This window comes from Pieris rapae, chromosome Z (assembly GCF_905147795.1).
Source record: "Pieris rapae chromosome Z, ilPieRapa1.1, whole genome shotgun sequence".
Taxonomy (NCBI): Eukaryota; Metazoa; Arthropoda; class Insecta; order Lepidoptera; family Pieridae; genus Pieris; species Pieris rapae.
The window spans coordinates 11,368,373-11,384,562 of NC_059534.1; the positions used below are offsets into that span (position 1 = coordinate 11,368,373).

Sequence of the window (16,190 nt, forward strand, 5' to 3'; positions counted from 1 at the left end):
TTGTGTTAAGACCAATTAAGTAAATGCTATATTTATTTTAGCTTGAAGTGTTTATCTATAACTATAACTGGCAAGGTTAATCAAAATATTTCAACACGTATTTACACATACCTAACTTTTTAATAAACAACACTGTATTTTTATTAAACGTTTATTTCGTAAAAAGATAATACATTTATAACTTAATTGTAAACAATACCAATACTTAGAAGTTGATTTTTATAAATCTCTCTTTGTCCAGTGCGTAAGAAAATTAATTTCGACATGTGCAACGTTTCTAATTTGTAATCTGAATCAGCAATTCATGGCACTAAGTGATATTATAAATTGGAGGAAACTATTGTCATAATCCAGATCTATTCCAGCTGCAATTGTCACTGTACCGTCTTGTAATAAAAATATAAATGCTAATACGAAAACTCAGAATATAAAAAAACTCTAATAAAATGTACATATCACAAAGTCAAAAAATGTCCATAATATGAAATTTTATAAAACACAGAGTGATAGACTGCGAGCAGAATAAAAGCGGCATCAGTAATAAAGTACATTTAGCTTGGCTAAGCTAAGCTCTTAGCTACACATAATAAATAACTACTTTACTATCTAAAACAAATATTTATTCATATATTTACAATTCACATCGTATTTTGAGTATACTGAAATAATATCGTATGTATTTTATTTCAAAAATCTGAGCTTCTTCAAGAAAAAAGTTGTCTAAATGTAAATATATGAATAAGCAATACTATATTTTAAGTTCTAGAAGGTACTTAAGTACTAACATCAAAAATCGACTGCTGAGAGAAACATAACGAGAATTATTTTCATTCTTCATAAGATAATCTTCGTTTTACGCCTTTATTTAACATCTAAAGCAGTATAATAAGACTTTATTTAGAGTTTTATTGAATACAATAGCTATAACTGCTACAATATTGAATGAAATATAATTTATAGTCTGAGCGAAGCCTGAAGTATCTTAAAAGTTGAAGTTGACTAAACCTTTGTCATTTTTAAGTTATACTTCTTTTGGCGCGATGGAGAAAAATGATGAGAGTGAATTTTTACGATGCGCGCGCACACCAACACCAGCACTTCAAAATCGTAAAGTTAGGTCTAGGTGGCATGGAAATTGATAACTATTTCAAGTTGTATACATATTATAGTATTTTTATGTTTAGAACACGTGTTTCGTAACAATACATTTAAACAGTTTGAATAAAAAAATATTATTTTGGTGTTTTTAAATCAATTTCATATACGACGGTGATAGTATTTACTTATAATTTATTTATTTAAATAAAATCTTTTTGATTAATTTTAATATTTATCGTTAATCACTACTGACATTTTAGTTATTTTTTTCCATACGCCAAAGAAGTATAACTTCTAACGCGTGTACATAAGTACACACACTCTTTTTTTATTCAAGGATTTTCTTATGATGAAAGTTAGAACTATTTGTACTTGTTATATACAAGCCTAAAGTTAAGACCCGTTCAATTTCCATCATCAGTCTAAAATCTCAGCAATTTCTTAAAATCGTTTTAAAACCCACATCAAAATACAGTAAACATTCATATGAGTAACGCATACGCATGTCTATTTTTGCAATATTCTATAATGTTTAATATTAAAATGAATCATTATAGGATTATAAGCCCCAAGTATATATTTTAATCGAAGAAAAAATTTGAGTGTTAATTTAAAAAAAAATCATATATTTTTTCTTCATATGATACTACTGATATGTTACAAACATGTCAAAATGGTGTTGAAATTGTAGGGCTATCGAACAGTTTCATCAATGACTAAGAATGGTTTCGTCAGTTAACGACAAAATATATTTCATTAATAGTAATTGTTGTCCTTGATAATCTTGATTCGAGTTTCAGTCATAATAGTTGCTTACTCGACCTTCAATGTAATATAAGCATTTATCCCATAACTGGAGGTTTCAGGTTGGAGGCTAGTAATTAATAAAGTGGTGAACTCTCATCTTGTTTTAAGAACTTTTCATTTTAGATAATTATATCGAAATACTCATATAAGGTTTCCATAAGTGGTCGTTGAGAGCTGTTTCGTCGAGGTGTGATTGAAATTCGCATTTTTATAAGAGGAGAATTGAATTAGATTGGGATCCCTCTATCGGCCGCTATCTACCAGACTTTGCATTTCTTCTGTGGGTTCATTGGAGAGCCTGGTGGGCAGTTAAAGTCCTTGGCAAATTCGTCCATATTGGCCAAGGGTCCAAGAACTCGGAAGCGGCCAGGTGCATGGAAACCAGTCGTTATGCGCATCTTAATAGCTTCATTCCGGTAGACCGAGCACCAGGTGTTTGCTGCGCTTAACCAGAACATCTGGGAATGTATGATAAGAATATTTATGAAAATACAGCTAACAATCACTAAGCTAACTATCTCGTAGTGTTGTATAAATATTGAAGACTATCTTTCAATATATTTGAGATTATTTTTAAAATAATATTATAGGATATACTACAAGAACTGTATAAAACATATTTCTTCATAATAAACCTAAAAAAAGTAGTTTTAAAAAGTATTAATATGAGAAAATTGTACTAATAGTTGTTCCTAGTTAAATAAAAGAAAACAAACCTGTCGCGGGGAGTACTTTTCGAGTCCAGGCAACCGACTCTCTTCACCGTGACGCTTAGTCCAGGCCTCATACGCGTAGTACGCCTCCTTGATGCCACCGTTGTCAGCAATGTTCTCACCTTGGGTGTTCACGCCATTTAGCTGTAATTACAGAACATACTTAACACTATTTACTAGCGGTAGTTAAACTCCAATCTCGTCGAAGTCTTAAAATAATATTTTACACACTAAACATCTTGGGATAGGTCATCCCTGGGATCCCTCGTATCTATTTAAAAGAGATTAGTTACCTTCATGTTGACTTCCTTGACTGTGTAGTTAGAGTACTGGTCGATGATGCACTTGGCTTTCTCCAAGTACTTTTGCTTGGTCATTTCCTGCCACCAGTCTACCAAGTTGCCAATCTTGTCGAATTGTCGCCCCTAAAGGAGAAAAAGTAATTAGAATCAAAACCTAACTAAATGTTTTAAGTGATAACTACGTTATTCTCTGAATTCATAGCAAGTTTGTTATTTATTGTCAATAATCCTTAAATATATATAGATTATACCAACCTGGTCATCAAATCCATGAGTGATTTCGTGTCCAATAACAAATCCAATAGCGCCATAGTTCATAAAAGCAGGACGCTTGGCCGAAAAGAAAGTGCCTTGAAGGATACCAGCCGGAAATTCTGTACAAATTAAACTTCATTAGATTTTATGATATCCTTATTAATGTAAGGTCAAATTGTAATGTCTCTAATGTAATGTAAACTCCTTAAAAACTTTGAAATTTCTCGACTTTGGTTGGTTTGCCTTATTACTATTATGGCTCTTTTTGTTTCTTTCCAAATTATAACCACAACATTCTATACGCCGGAAACGCTCAAGTTTTTCAGCGTGGCTATGTTAAATTTAGACTGTGTTTACGACGAGGAGAGTCCTAATTATTTAGTTTTTTAAATCTAGTCTTGTGTAAAAAATAAATCTATAAAAATGATATTATCTGTTCCAAAGTAAATTTGGTTGCTTCACTATCTATCGGCTAGTATGATAAACTATTTTTAAATTATACGTCACTTACGAATGCTGTTCTCGATAGATGAGTAGAAGGCATTGACAATGGCGGGACGTCCATGGGTAACCCAGTCGGTTTTATTCACGGGCTCACGAAGCTTGCCAAAGAGATATTCAGTTCCAAAGAGAGTCAGGTTTAATACGGACTCCATCAATTTATCTGAAGACATGTCCAACTGGAATAGAATTATTCAATTTAGCGCCTGCCATATATTGAAGGAATATTTTCAACCATGTCACCTACTTTAGGACAAAAAAGTTTGCTTTATATTTTTTTACCACCAAAGCCTTTGTTCTTTATTTTGAAGTTCAGTTATTGTCCAAATAGGTTCAACACATGCCTCTGTCATATTTTTGCACAATATGTAAATTACTTACGCCTGAATAGAACTGTGTTAGTTTTTCATCATCCAGAAGTTCGTTGGGGTACGCGATATGTGAAGCCATGGCTTGTGCTTTATCCAGCGCAGCCTGACGAGTCATGCTATCCATCCAATCCACCTCTGACAGGGTTTTGCTGAACTGTTGCCTATAACGTAAGATAGTGTTTAAGCGTATGATGCAACAATATTGTCCTACATATTGTAAAAGATAAACGCCAACTTGTTCTCGCAAATAAGTTGGTCTGTCTATTTGTATGTCAAGTAGGGTGCCGCGGACACAAATAAGAATATAATAAAAAGGAAAGCTCTTACCTAATATCATCAACCATTTCCAAAGCTTTGGACTTAGACTTCTCGTTAAAGTACTTCCTAATGTAAAGTGCACCGACTGCAATCGACATACTGTAAAAAATTAATATTATATAGAATTATATATTTATATCGTATTTGCCATAAAAAAGGTCGTATTCATTAAATAATTCTTTGAGACTATAAGTTTGCTTCTTGCAATGAAAAATGCATATTATGTTATTACGTACCTAGCACTGGTTGTATCGGCACACTCTTTCCATCGGCTCTCGCGTTCAGTTTTACCAGAGAGTGCAGTCACATAAGCCAACTGTCTCCGACGAAGCTCTTCAGTTAGATAAGACACAGATGCGCCAGCCACTCGCCACATGACGTAATTCGCCTGCACGCGTTTTGGAGTCTTTTCTAACAAAATCTAAAGAGAAATGAACATGTTACTTCTGTTGGTATAAATATATATATATATACTAATTCCTTTTAAGTTGCAGTACAATGCGCCAATACTATAATATATTATTGTGCTCTAAATTACATCTATCTTTTAAGTAAATAGTAAGTTTAAATACTAGTGTAACAGCAAGTAACGTCTTGAACAACATAAACTGTTAGATAATTATAATAAATTATTCAGGCATTAAAGATAATTCGGAACTGTACCGAAACCAGTGAAGTAAATTGTGTGGAGTCACTGATATAACCTTCAGATTTAGAAAACCTCGAGAAGGAAGTGGATTTTGTTCTAGACATAATTGAACTTAAGGATGACGTATTTTGTTTTTTTCTTTATTCTAAGTTTACATAATCACCTAACTTTAACTGTTTTTTGGTGTAGAAATAATTTATACTAAACGCAAGCTAATAAATAAAATTATATACAGAATGAAAACTTACCTCTAGATCTGTGAGGTACTTTGGAACGTTGACGATAGCAATTTCATCCAGGCTAACCTGAACGTGGGGGGCGAGGAGTTTGTTTACATACGTCAGCCAGGGAATTCTGTATAAAAAACATTTTAATGTATTGTAGAAAGTATATAAAAATATAGTTCATCCGGATAATTTGCTAAATTTGTTTAAAAACAAGTGTTGTTTGATGATTTGCTTATTTAAAAGAGTACCGAGAGTTTTTTACACCGGCTTTTTCTCTCGGCCTACACCCTCTGTCTTCTTTGCCGATGAGTAGGCATGCCTACAGGTTTAAATTTAATGACGTAATACCTGTCTTTCTTACGTTCCATAATAAACATATTTTATTATTGAAGTTATACTTCTTTTGGTGCGAAGGAGAAAAATGACGAGAGTGAATTTTTACGATGCCCGTGCACACCACCTAAATTCGACATGGTAAAGTTTCGTAACAGTACAATTAAACAGTTTGAATAAATAAATATTATTTTGGTGTTTTTAAATCAATTTCATATACGACGGTGATAGTATTTACTAATAATTTATTTATTTAAATAAAATCTTTTTGATTAATTTTAATATTTATCGTTAATCACTACTGGCATTTTAGTTATTTTTTTCCATACGCCAAAGAAGTACAACTTCTAACGCGTAAGATAAGTACACACACTCTTTTATAAAAAAATAATATTTTAAATTTTTGAAGATCGAAAAAATTTTAAATCTAAAGCAAATGTATAATTGCAGTTACGCTTTGTATAAATATGACTGAACTTACTTGGGGAATTTTTCTTGTAATTCAGCAATTGTCATCGGGTTATAAAGACTGGTAGCATTACGACGTTTCTCCAAAGGCAAAGATATCTGCAAATTTATATTGTTAAATTTATTTAATAGGAGGCTAACAGGCAGGCTCGCAATTACGCTCTTTTCTTGAGTTGAATTGGTTCAGAAATACTTCAGTGGGAATCTGGTAATACATAGCGGTGGTGCGCGACAAAATCTGCCTCAATAAATTTTGACTTCTGTCTCCACATCTTTTTGCAACGGGATCAAGCCACACGTAAAGTGACTGGTCGTTGACGATTCGAATCGCTCTTTGTTGAATACAGGGTTGGTACAGAGGAACTCCCACTCAGTCTTGCCTATGTGGGGCCAAATTTGTATTTTATAGAGTCGCAAGAAGTGGCCCGGAGTGAAGTATATTCCTTCCCTTCTAAATGACGGTGAAACTAATCGTCGTTCGCAATGCCCATTATACTATGATTCTAGCGAAGGTTTCAAATAGAGTGTCTTAAAACAGAGGAGTAGCGACAAAGGGTTTTTTTTTTGCGCAAAACGCGCAAGCTTGTGTCTTCTTGGGGTTAAATTGAACTAGATTTAATGTACCACAGAGCAAGACTCAACGTCGCGCGTAGCGTTTTAACATCAGATTGTATATTATCAATATGACTATAAGTATATGAAGTTCGAATTATATAACGAAAGCTTGTTAGTTATTAATCTAGTTTAATCCAGATTGACATTTAAACACGAGTCACAAATGATTTCGATGTTAATGATTCATTAAGAGAACATATTTCCCTTTTCACCTTGAACCTTGATATTATTTATATATATTTTTAATGATAAAAGACTTATTGAATTTCAGTGTATAAAACAGATCTCTAAAACCTTCATAAGCACATTCGGGGCAATATTCGATTTGTAGTAATACGATTGGTATTTGCATAAAAAGCCCAAGCGTTAGTGTATAACCTTCTAACCGAAAGAAGTTCACGCTTCGAAAGAATTCGTGACTTTGTGAAAGAGCCACCTTTTTGTTTACAAAATAATTCTTTTAAGTAAATGGTTCGATTTAGAATAACGTACGTGACTTTTGGCCACCTCATAAGGGTCTTTCATTTTAATCATGTTTTTAAAAACAGTGTCAAGTTATTTAAACAAATGACCAATCGTGGAACAAACGAGTTTGTGCACAAAACAATGTTGCTGTTATATGTTACGTTTATTAATGTTTTTAATAAACTCTTGTTAGAAACTTACGTTAGCCAAGTTGATTTCGAACTGTAGGGAATCCTTTAATTCCACCTCGGCCCTGGCCCTATCGGCGCCAAGTAGGGTCGCAATATCCACCATATACTCATAGTAGGCCTGGACTAGCTTGTCCTTGAAACCACGGTTCAAGTACTCCCGACTGAGACCCAGAGATGCTTGGTCCAACTGAAAATTTAAGTGAGAAAGGCCTCAATATGCTGTATAGGATAAGATGAAATGTATATTACATAAAAAAATTATGCAGAACCCCTAATGTAATAAGCTACATGTCAAGTAACTGACATCTCTGGAAAAAAATATTACGCGTATAATATGTGTAGTTGATATGAGAGACTCATCACACTCGTTAAAATTCACGAAGGGTAAGTAATCCACGGGCGAAAAACAAAAACAGCCGTATCTAATACATTATTACTTTATTCTCCTCGGATAAGAAATTTCATGAAAGTTTAACAAGACACGGGCAGATCTTATAATTTATTCTAAACAAAGGCGCAGATACTCCATGCATATTTAAAGTCATACCGTTAAGATTATCTATAGTTGGTTTTGTCAAGTTTTTGAAAAGTCTATTCACTTGTTTAATTAACTTTTACTACAAAATATAAACAAATATTTTAATTTTAGGTGTCAACCAGTAGATGAAGTCACGTCTTAATTACGGCGTATGTGTTTGAATCAGTGTCTTCAGTGTTTTAAACGTAATAAATTTATTTCGTCAGGACCATTAATTTGAACGCATTGAATAGAGCCACTGAACTACAATGGAAAGCTTTTGTCTCTATGTAGTTTTTTTTTATAGAACCGGGGGCAAACGGGCAGGAGGCTCACCTGATGTTAAGTGATACCGCCGCCCATGGACACTCTCAATGCCAGAGGGCTCGCGAGTGCGTTGCCGACCTTTTAAGAATTAGTACGCTCTTTTCTTGAAGGACCCTAAGTCGAAGACCCTAAGATTTTGTAATAACTATGGATAAAGGCACCTGGTATGCCAGAGCTTATAATTTAGCTAACAACTGTATATATGGTTTGTAAACGATTAAAAAATAAATAACACTGAAAAAAAATATTTCAAAAGTTACAGTGGCATATATGTAAAACTAATTCAAAAATATTATTAAGAATTATTCTCTTACATCAATAATCCTGTTAGTAGAGTTCTTGACGTCTACACTGATAGAGAAGTCCAGGAAGTAGTCTACAGAGTATCCAGCGTGTCTGAAACGGTAAACGGATTCCTCCCAAGAGAACGATGTCTCATCCCAATTTTCTCCATCCAGCACGGGCCAGCCCCCAAGACGACGAAGCATGTCAGTGAGCGGTTGAATACCACGAGCTTCGATAGCAGCTGAAAAAGTACAGTTATTAATTGTGCCATTTTCCCTTTTCTAAATAACCCTTAGTACAGAACACGTATTGTCGGTTATCAGTATAATACGTGTAATGCATATTATAACATCGCTGTTGTGCAAATACGGAAGTTTACTTTCACTTGTAATATAACTATAATGCTATGACCGCGTATCGGTTTACACAAAACCAATTACAAAAATATTTTGACATTAGACTTTGCGTGTGAAATAATAATCTAATGTTGTTAAATAAGTCCTAAAGATTGGATAATTGTCAAATACAATTTGTCTACATAATACATTATTGTTCTACAATAGGTCACTTGTTAATAATGACTATGAACATCAGTCTCATGTTTGAACAACATCAGATATGGCCGTTTTGTAATAATTACTTCGCTAATGGAAACGCAGATTCTCATGTAATTTACAATTCAGTTAATTAGTAACTATGTTAAATAAAATCCCCTCAACATGTTTCAACTACTATTCAAATCTTGAATATAATAAGGAAAAAGTTGACGCTAATTAATACATATTATAATTTAGTACTTTCAATTAATTTATATCAATGTCTTTTGGTGAGCTGTTGTATAATGCGACTTTCAGCAAATTGGTAAGTTATTCACGTGCGCTAGAGTCATGACAAAATACTCACTTCGGTTCATGCAAGCCTGGTACAACGTCTTCGCCAAAACAAAGGGGCGGGGTTCATCGGCAACAATTGGGGCATCTAGAAGTGACCGGATTTGTTCCTGTAGCTGATCCGTAATTATTGAGAAGGTGTTCACAGAAGTTTTGTCATCCGGTATACGGGTGTTCTTCACGAAGGCGCCACAGGCGAAGTCATAGAAATCGTCGCATGGTTCAGCCGATTCGTCCATATTTTGTAACAGTTTTGATGCTGTAACAGTTAATATTTAACATTCTGGATATAATTTTGAATAATGCTGATTTTGAATGATGATGTTTCATGAATATTTTTCCAATTACTGTATTTAAAACAATAAGACCACTAAACCGTCTGACCGGTTTTAAACTTAATAAATAAACCATAAAATGTGCCTGCATTTCTCATTCCATAAGTCACTTCAAACTTCAAGTTATCGGGATTTGGCCTAATTTGCGACCTAGTTTTTCTAGACTAAGGAAGAGCGGTATGATTTTCCAACGTTAATAATTCTCCTATGGATTTCTGTGAAATCTTAAATCTCGTATTATCATTATAAAAAATCTATAGGGTTTTTCGTATCGGTCGTTTTCTTCGAGAACGAGGTCCCGAATGGAAATTGGAATCGAATATGGAAATGCGTTAACAACTTAACGGAGACGCCAAAATTTCCGATGACAGGTAGAAAAAGAAAAAGGCATAGAAGAAGATTCATTGGCCGGTCGTGTCATTTTTTAATGTTTTTATGTAGGATAATTGGCGTGGGAATTATTTTGGAGTTCTATCGAATTAGTAGTAACTGCTAAGATAGAAGAATGTAGTGGAATAAATAAATAAATAATTAACATAACTACAGCCTAGAAAGACTAAGACTACCTAAAACTGTCATTATGAGACAGAATTGCATAGATGCAGTTTTTGTAACGTATAATTTTTGTCGCAATATCAGCGTAAGTAACGACCCATTGTTTGAATGTGAATATTTGTATAATCTTCATCTTGGCAGATATTAAATAATACCTACGTGATGTAATTGCAGCTTTGTAAATAAAAACCGATGTGTGAATTTTTCATGCGGTCGTAAAGTTATTCAATTCAATGAAATTACCTCCTTTGTTTTTAATAACGAATGAAACGACAGTGACACAGTAATGATATAAAAGAGCTATACTATATTTACATTTGTATTGCCAGCCAAGCGACTTACCAGTATGAATGCAGTCAGCATCTTTGCAGACTTTAGGCTCGTCGTTCTTAGCAATAACTGCTGGAGGGAATGTCTCTGACAAACGAAGCTCGCTGGTTTGCGGAACATCTGGAACAAGACAAAATTAAGTTGACAATTACAAAAGTCTATTGTAACATAATATCTCTATTTTTATTTCTCGTGATTTCTTAGGCTGCTTTGAATATTATTCATTGTATATATAATTTCATTGTATACAAACTTCGACCACGAATAGCAGAGGTAAAACATAACCCTAGTTATTTCGAATACCGTATTTGAATTATTAGTTAATTATTTCTTTTGTTTTATTAACTATATCATAGTGACACAATTTTTTAAGATATATACTTAATATGGCTCTTGGCCACTAATTTAGTAGCGGTTAATGGTAGGTGGAAAGCTTTCCGTGCCTTCCTCACGATACCGCCACCGTTTCTTATGGATACGCTGACTTGACAAAGATTGTTCAAAAAATATTATCCAACGACAAAAGGTACGCAGGAGTAGAGAATTGTCCAAAAATTGAGAGATGTTAGTGGGGTTCATCTATCCTTTATAAAGCACCTCTTTGTGAATATACAAACACGGTTTGCAATAAACTCTCTTATATGTAGATCTTGTCTGACAGTGCATATTTTAAAAGTAATGGAGATTTTCATATAAATGTTAAACGGATAGTGGGTGTTTGTGCTTTTAAATAAAGCTATAAGAATTTTAGTGCCAATTTTGTGTGTTAATTCTAGTTTTGAATTTAAATAATCTCTATGCAATATAAATTCCTAATAAGTGTTTTCTCTTTAGAAAAACACTGATTATATGTACTTGTACACTGACAATATTTTATTAGGCATGAAAGTCGAAATTCTGTTTAGTATAGATATTAAAAAAAACTCTATAGGGCAAATAAAAAAAATGGTTGTGTATTTTTTTTATAGAACAGGGGGCAAACGGGCAAACGGCAGGAGGCTCACCTGATGTTAAGTGATACTGCCGCCCATGGACACTCTCAATGCCAGAGGGCTCGCGAGTGCGTTGCCGGCTTTTTAAGAATTGGTACGCTCTTTTCAACTACAGGTAACTTCACAAAATGAGTTGCTTCTCTGATTAACTCGGTAAGGCTCAACTAGAGCTGCTTATCAATAGCAATTCTGTTACTCGTATATAGAAAGTAATTATTACTGGATGGTAATTTTCAGACCATAATATGCATACGAAAACAATGTCATTACAGAATACACAATAACCGATCACATTAACTTCGTCATATTTCAATGTTCCATAAATTATCAGGGTTGTCATTGTTAATAAATAATACTCTCGTAATCAAAGGAACTTTGTATTTTTATCAGACTAACTTGATCGATGCCTACTATGTAAAAAAATAAAAGATCCATTTTTTAAATATTTCATTGTAATTTTCACGAAAAAAAATTGACAGGAATTATTCTTGTTAGTTAAATCGTATTATAATGTTACATTATGACTGGCTTTTTTGATTGGTCTCAACTATATATTATTTTTATTAATTAAATAAAATTAATTATAATTTCAAACGACAAATATTGTTATTTTGACGATGTGAACAACGCTTCGATTGTTTATTGGTTTAGTATAAAATAACCTTCTGCTTAAAGCAAAAAAAAACGAAATGCAATAAATTTTGTGCAAAAAATACAATGGTTATGGACCAATTATAAATAATGAGAATTTCTTGGAATCACCATGGATTCAAAACTTCAGTGGTCCCCTCATATCAACGGATTGGCAAAGAGACTGAGTTCTGCAGCTTACGCGGTCAAAAAAATTCGCTCACTGACTGTTGTCGATAGACTTGTTCATTTTAGTTACTTTCACAGCTTAATGACTTATGACTTATTATTATGGGGTCATGCTGCTGATGTCGAATCTATTTTCATCCTGCAGAGGAAGGCTATTCGTGCAATATATAATTTAAAATTATCAGTTTAGTAATTAGTAGGGAATCTCTGAGAGATGAATTCAAGGAAATTAATAAACATGAATTTCCTTGACAACACAAAGAAATAAACATTTCCCTCGCAATATACTTTTGAAAATATTATGTATGTATACAAAAATAGTGATAAGTTTACTAGAATAGAACATACGCACAATGTTAATATTCGAAACAAATTTCCGTACTATTTAAAGTTAGTAAATCTTTTTTGAGAAAAAGGATGCTCTTCTTTAATAAAATCCCAGAGGCTCTTTTTTCTTTGCCTATTATTAAACTTAATAAATGTATTAAAGAAAAGCTTTGGAAAAAGGTTTACTATAAATTTAGCGATTATCTAGTTGATAAAAGGGTCTGGGGCTAGAGCTGGGCAGGCTACTTCTAAATAATTTGCTATGTTTGTTTTAAAATAAGTGTTGTTTGATGATTTACTTTTTTAAAAGAGTACTGAGAGTTTTTTACGCCGATGTTTTCTCTCGGCCTACACGCTCTGTCTTCTTTGCCGATGAGTAGGGGTGCCTACAGGTTCAAGTTTAATGACGTGGAATAACTGATACCTGTCTATTTTATGTTCCATAATTAACGTATTTTAATTTATTTTTTATTTTATAACAAAACGAATATATTGCTGAGGCCACCGCTTAAGCCAATACAACATTCGGTGGCAAACAAAACATACATGATTTATTTTTTAGACAAGTAGGTGATCAACGTTCTCCTATATTTTAAATGAGAAGATAAAATGAAAATATTAATTAATACCTGATGTGACAACGGTATGCTAAAGGGTATGTAATATAGGAAATTACAAATATAAACGTAATACAATCAAGTAGGATTGTATTTTCTTATTTTAACCAAATAATTTAGGTTAAATTATGATAATCAGTTTGGTGTATCATATCGAGTCAACCATATTTCCGAGGTGAATAAGATATTTGATGATTTAGTTAGCGTCTCTATATTGTTAAGTTACTGTTTACCTTTGTAAACTTACTTGTCTTAACAAGTGATCCAATTACAAGCAGATATACAATGTACAATGGGAATAGATGAATCTGTCATTTAGTGGGTATCTGTAAAGCAGAGATTTGTATTTATATGTCGTATCGTAATGTCAATCAAACACAACTTAGTAGTCGACATTGACCCAAATATTTTGAACTTTTTACAAACATCCTACAAAATCTACAAATATGGAAACAAGCAAAACACGCATAATTAGTTCATCTTATTTTCTTTTTCCCGAAAAGTATAATTATACGTGTATGTATATCATACATTAACAGCCATGTAGATAAAACTAAAAAGCTTCTTCGAAATTGTAAAAAATAATATTCAGTAGCGCTTCAATGCGTTCGGTTCTTGACTTGTGTTTTTTGCATCTTTTGAACACTAGGTTGTGTGTCATAGAGAAACGGATGCTCTACTATGTATCTAAATAAACTATATTAGCTAAGTTAGATAACTAAGATAAACATAGTAATTATGTCCACACTTAAATAAGAAAGAGTACTTTCATAACAAGTTGTTCCTCAATTTGTAAGTTGTAATAGTTGCAATTTATATTTAACAATGCGGGTAATGTTGCAACAAACAACAAATTAATGTTGCAAAGTACGTGCCTACAATACTGCATTTCTAGCCGAAAGTCAGTGAATTGTCTATGTGTTCAGTCCTGCGTGACACAAGGTCGGCCTTTGTGTGACATTACTGTTAAGTTGACCCCATACAGGTACTTTTTGAACGTGATAGAAATTAACATTAATTATATTTTTTTTATAGAACAGGGGGCAAATGGGCAGGAGGCTCGCCTGATGTTAAGTGATACCGCCGCCCATGGACACTCTCAATTTAAGAAAGTATGGGTAGTATAGATTCTCTACCGGTTAACAAGCCAAGTCAGTTTCGAGACTATGTAATATAAATGTAATAAAATTAAACGTGACTAACTACTTATAGTAGACTCACCATTGACATCCGTGGAAGGCCTCATCATGATGGTGGCAAGGAAGGCTGCAAAGAATGCGACGGCCAGTACAGCTACTACGCCCACGGCCAGCATCAGCCGCTTTTCGAGCCGCGTTCTCTGCTCCCAGAAGGAAGCTCTGAAAGAGAAAATATATTTAGTGTGCTCCCAGACGAAATACTACTTTAGGCTAAGGAAATAATGCTGGGAAGCCTCAGAGGTCGGTTTTCATAATCCCACATTTCCTTTTCATACCCGAACCCTACACGCTTCACGGGAATTCGTAACAGCGTTTGCCCAATTAATAAAAAGGAGATTTTGATTTCCGCGAAGGCAGTTTTTTACTGGTTGGATTGCGGTGGCCGTTATAAGTTATGTATGAGTATAGCAGCATTCCGTGTAATTAATCTAGTAGGTATGATATCTGGTTACGCCAGAATTTTAAGTAGGTATGGTAGTAGCCCGAAGATGAATACATAAATTGGAGCCGCATGATCAAACAGATTGCATAGTTATTGTCATATTTTTAGTTATAAATTAATATTAAGTATTTTTTATTATACTCATACGGCATACTCGTAGCCTTGTTTAATGAAAAAAAAAGTAAGTAATACACGTTTATCTTGATGCTATCAAACAGGCTCGGCACAATCTATGCTTATTTACAAACATTGTTTGACTTCATTTGGAGATTCGTTTCTTCTTTCGAAAATGTTGATTAATTTTGATTTCTGACGACAAAAGTTGCTTTGCACACGTCAGCAGTTGGTCAACATAAATGAAAACAATGTCGTTCGATCATAGGTAGATAGTTATTAGTGAATATCTGACATACATCTTTTTCATTATCTATCAATCCATCAAAATGGGCTATAATGAGTCCTTATAAGCGTGTATGTGACCTTAAAAATATGAAAAACAATTGTAAATGCATTCGCGTGACCGAGCTTTGGACTTCGATAGCCTTAGGATAATGAAAACGCAATGTCACCTTAATTGGATCCCGCCCATTATACTCATGGAATTACACTATAATCTCTTTAACATAAGTTACTACGGAGTAACTGATGAAGTAGTGTTTAACTCGGAGAGATTTCAGAACCAAATTAACTTATTTGTTATCACAGCAGTATAATTAAAATAATACAAGTAGTGATTAAAACCCCTCAATCTCCTGATGAAACACTTATAGGGCATCTTTGAAATTTCACGACAAAGATTCTTTCGCATACTAAGTATTGATTAAGAATATACAACCTGAATAGCACTTCGAGGAAGTCCAAAGAATGTGACTGGCTTCTCAAAACGCTGAAAGATCCCTTTTGAGTTCCAGATAATGATATATACCATATTTTTCCACTTTTGTGGGTGTAAGACATGGTAGTAAATATAATCTTTACGAATTTACATGCATAACAAAATTAATTTAGATATCGAAATGCCAAGTGCAATTTATTTAAAATTGCCGCCTTCAAGTACTTTGGGAAGTGCCTATAGAATACTATAAATTATTATCTTTAAGGAAAAATCTGAGGTAAAAACGATGTCCGCTTAAATGATATCACGGTCCCTTAACAAACCATGATCTATCGAATGAACTCTAGGTGCAGTTAATCCCGGTTATGCAACTATGAGATCACCCGTTGGTCAACATTTTTTAACCG

At 33.5% G+C, this 16,190-nt stretch overlaps 1 protein-coding gene across 1 annotated transcript in view; it reads right to left on the reverse strand.

Annotated features, from left to right (window-relative positions):
- Positions 1 to 1,384: 1,384 nt before the first annotated feature.
- LOC110995631 (neprilysin-2) overlaps positions 1,385 to 16,190 on the reverse strand; it is a 30,342-nt gene continuing 15,536 nt past the window's right edge. The window contains exons 3-17 of the mRNA XM_022262892.2: positions 14,529 to 14,665; positions 10,565 to 10,672; positions 9,346 to 9,591; positions 8,472 to 8,683; positions 7,324 to 7,500; positions 6,056 to 6,141; positions 5,263 to 5,368; positions 4,602 to 4,786; positions 4,375 to 4,464; positions 4,058 to 4,208; positions 3,687 to 3,855; positions 3,176 to 3,294; positions 2,912 to 3,043; positions 2,622 to 2,762; positions 1,385 to 2,363 (exon numbers count right to left, since the gene is read on the reverse strand). Coding sequence (XP_022118584.1) covers positions 2,163 to 2,363; positions 2,622 to 2,762; positions 2,912 to 3,043; positions 3,176 to 3,294; positions 3,687 to 3,855; positions 4,058 to 4,208; positions 4,375 to 4,464; positions 4,602 to 4,786; positions 5,263 to 5,368; positions 6,056 to 6,141; positions 7,324 to 7,500; positions 8,472 to 8,683; positions 9,346 to 9,591; positions 10,565 to 10,672; positions 14,529 to 14,665 — 2,260 coding nt within the window. The 3' untranslated portion in view covers positions 1,385 to 2,162. The remainder of the gene's footprint in view (positions 2,364 to 2,621; positions 2,763 to 2,911; positions 3,044 to 3,175; positions 3,295 to 3,686; positions 3,856 to 4,057; positions 4,209 to 4,374; positions 4,465 to 4,601; positions 4,787 to 5,262; positions 5,369 to 6,055; positions 6,142 to 7,323; positions 7,501 to 8,471; positions 8,684 to 9,345; positions 9,592 to 10,564; positions 10,673 to 14,528; positions 14,666 to 16,190) is intronic.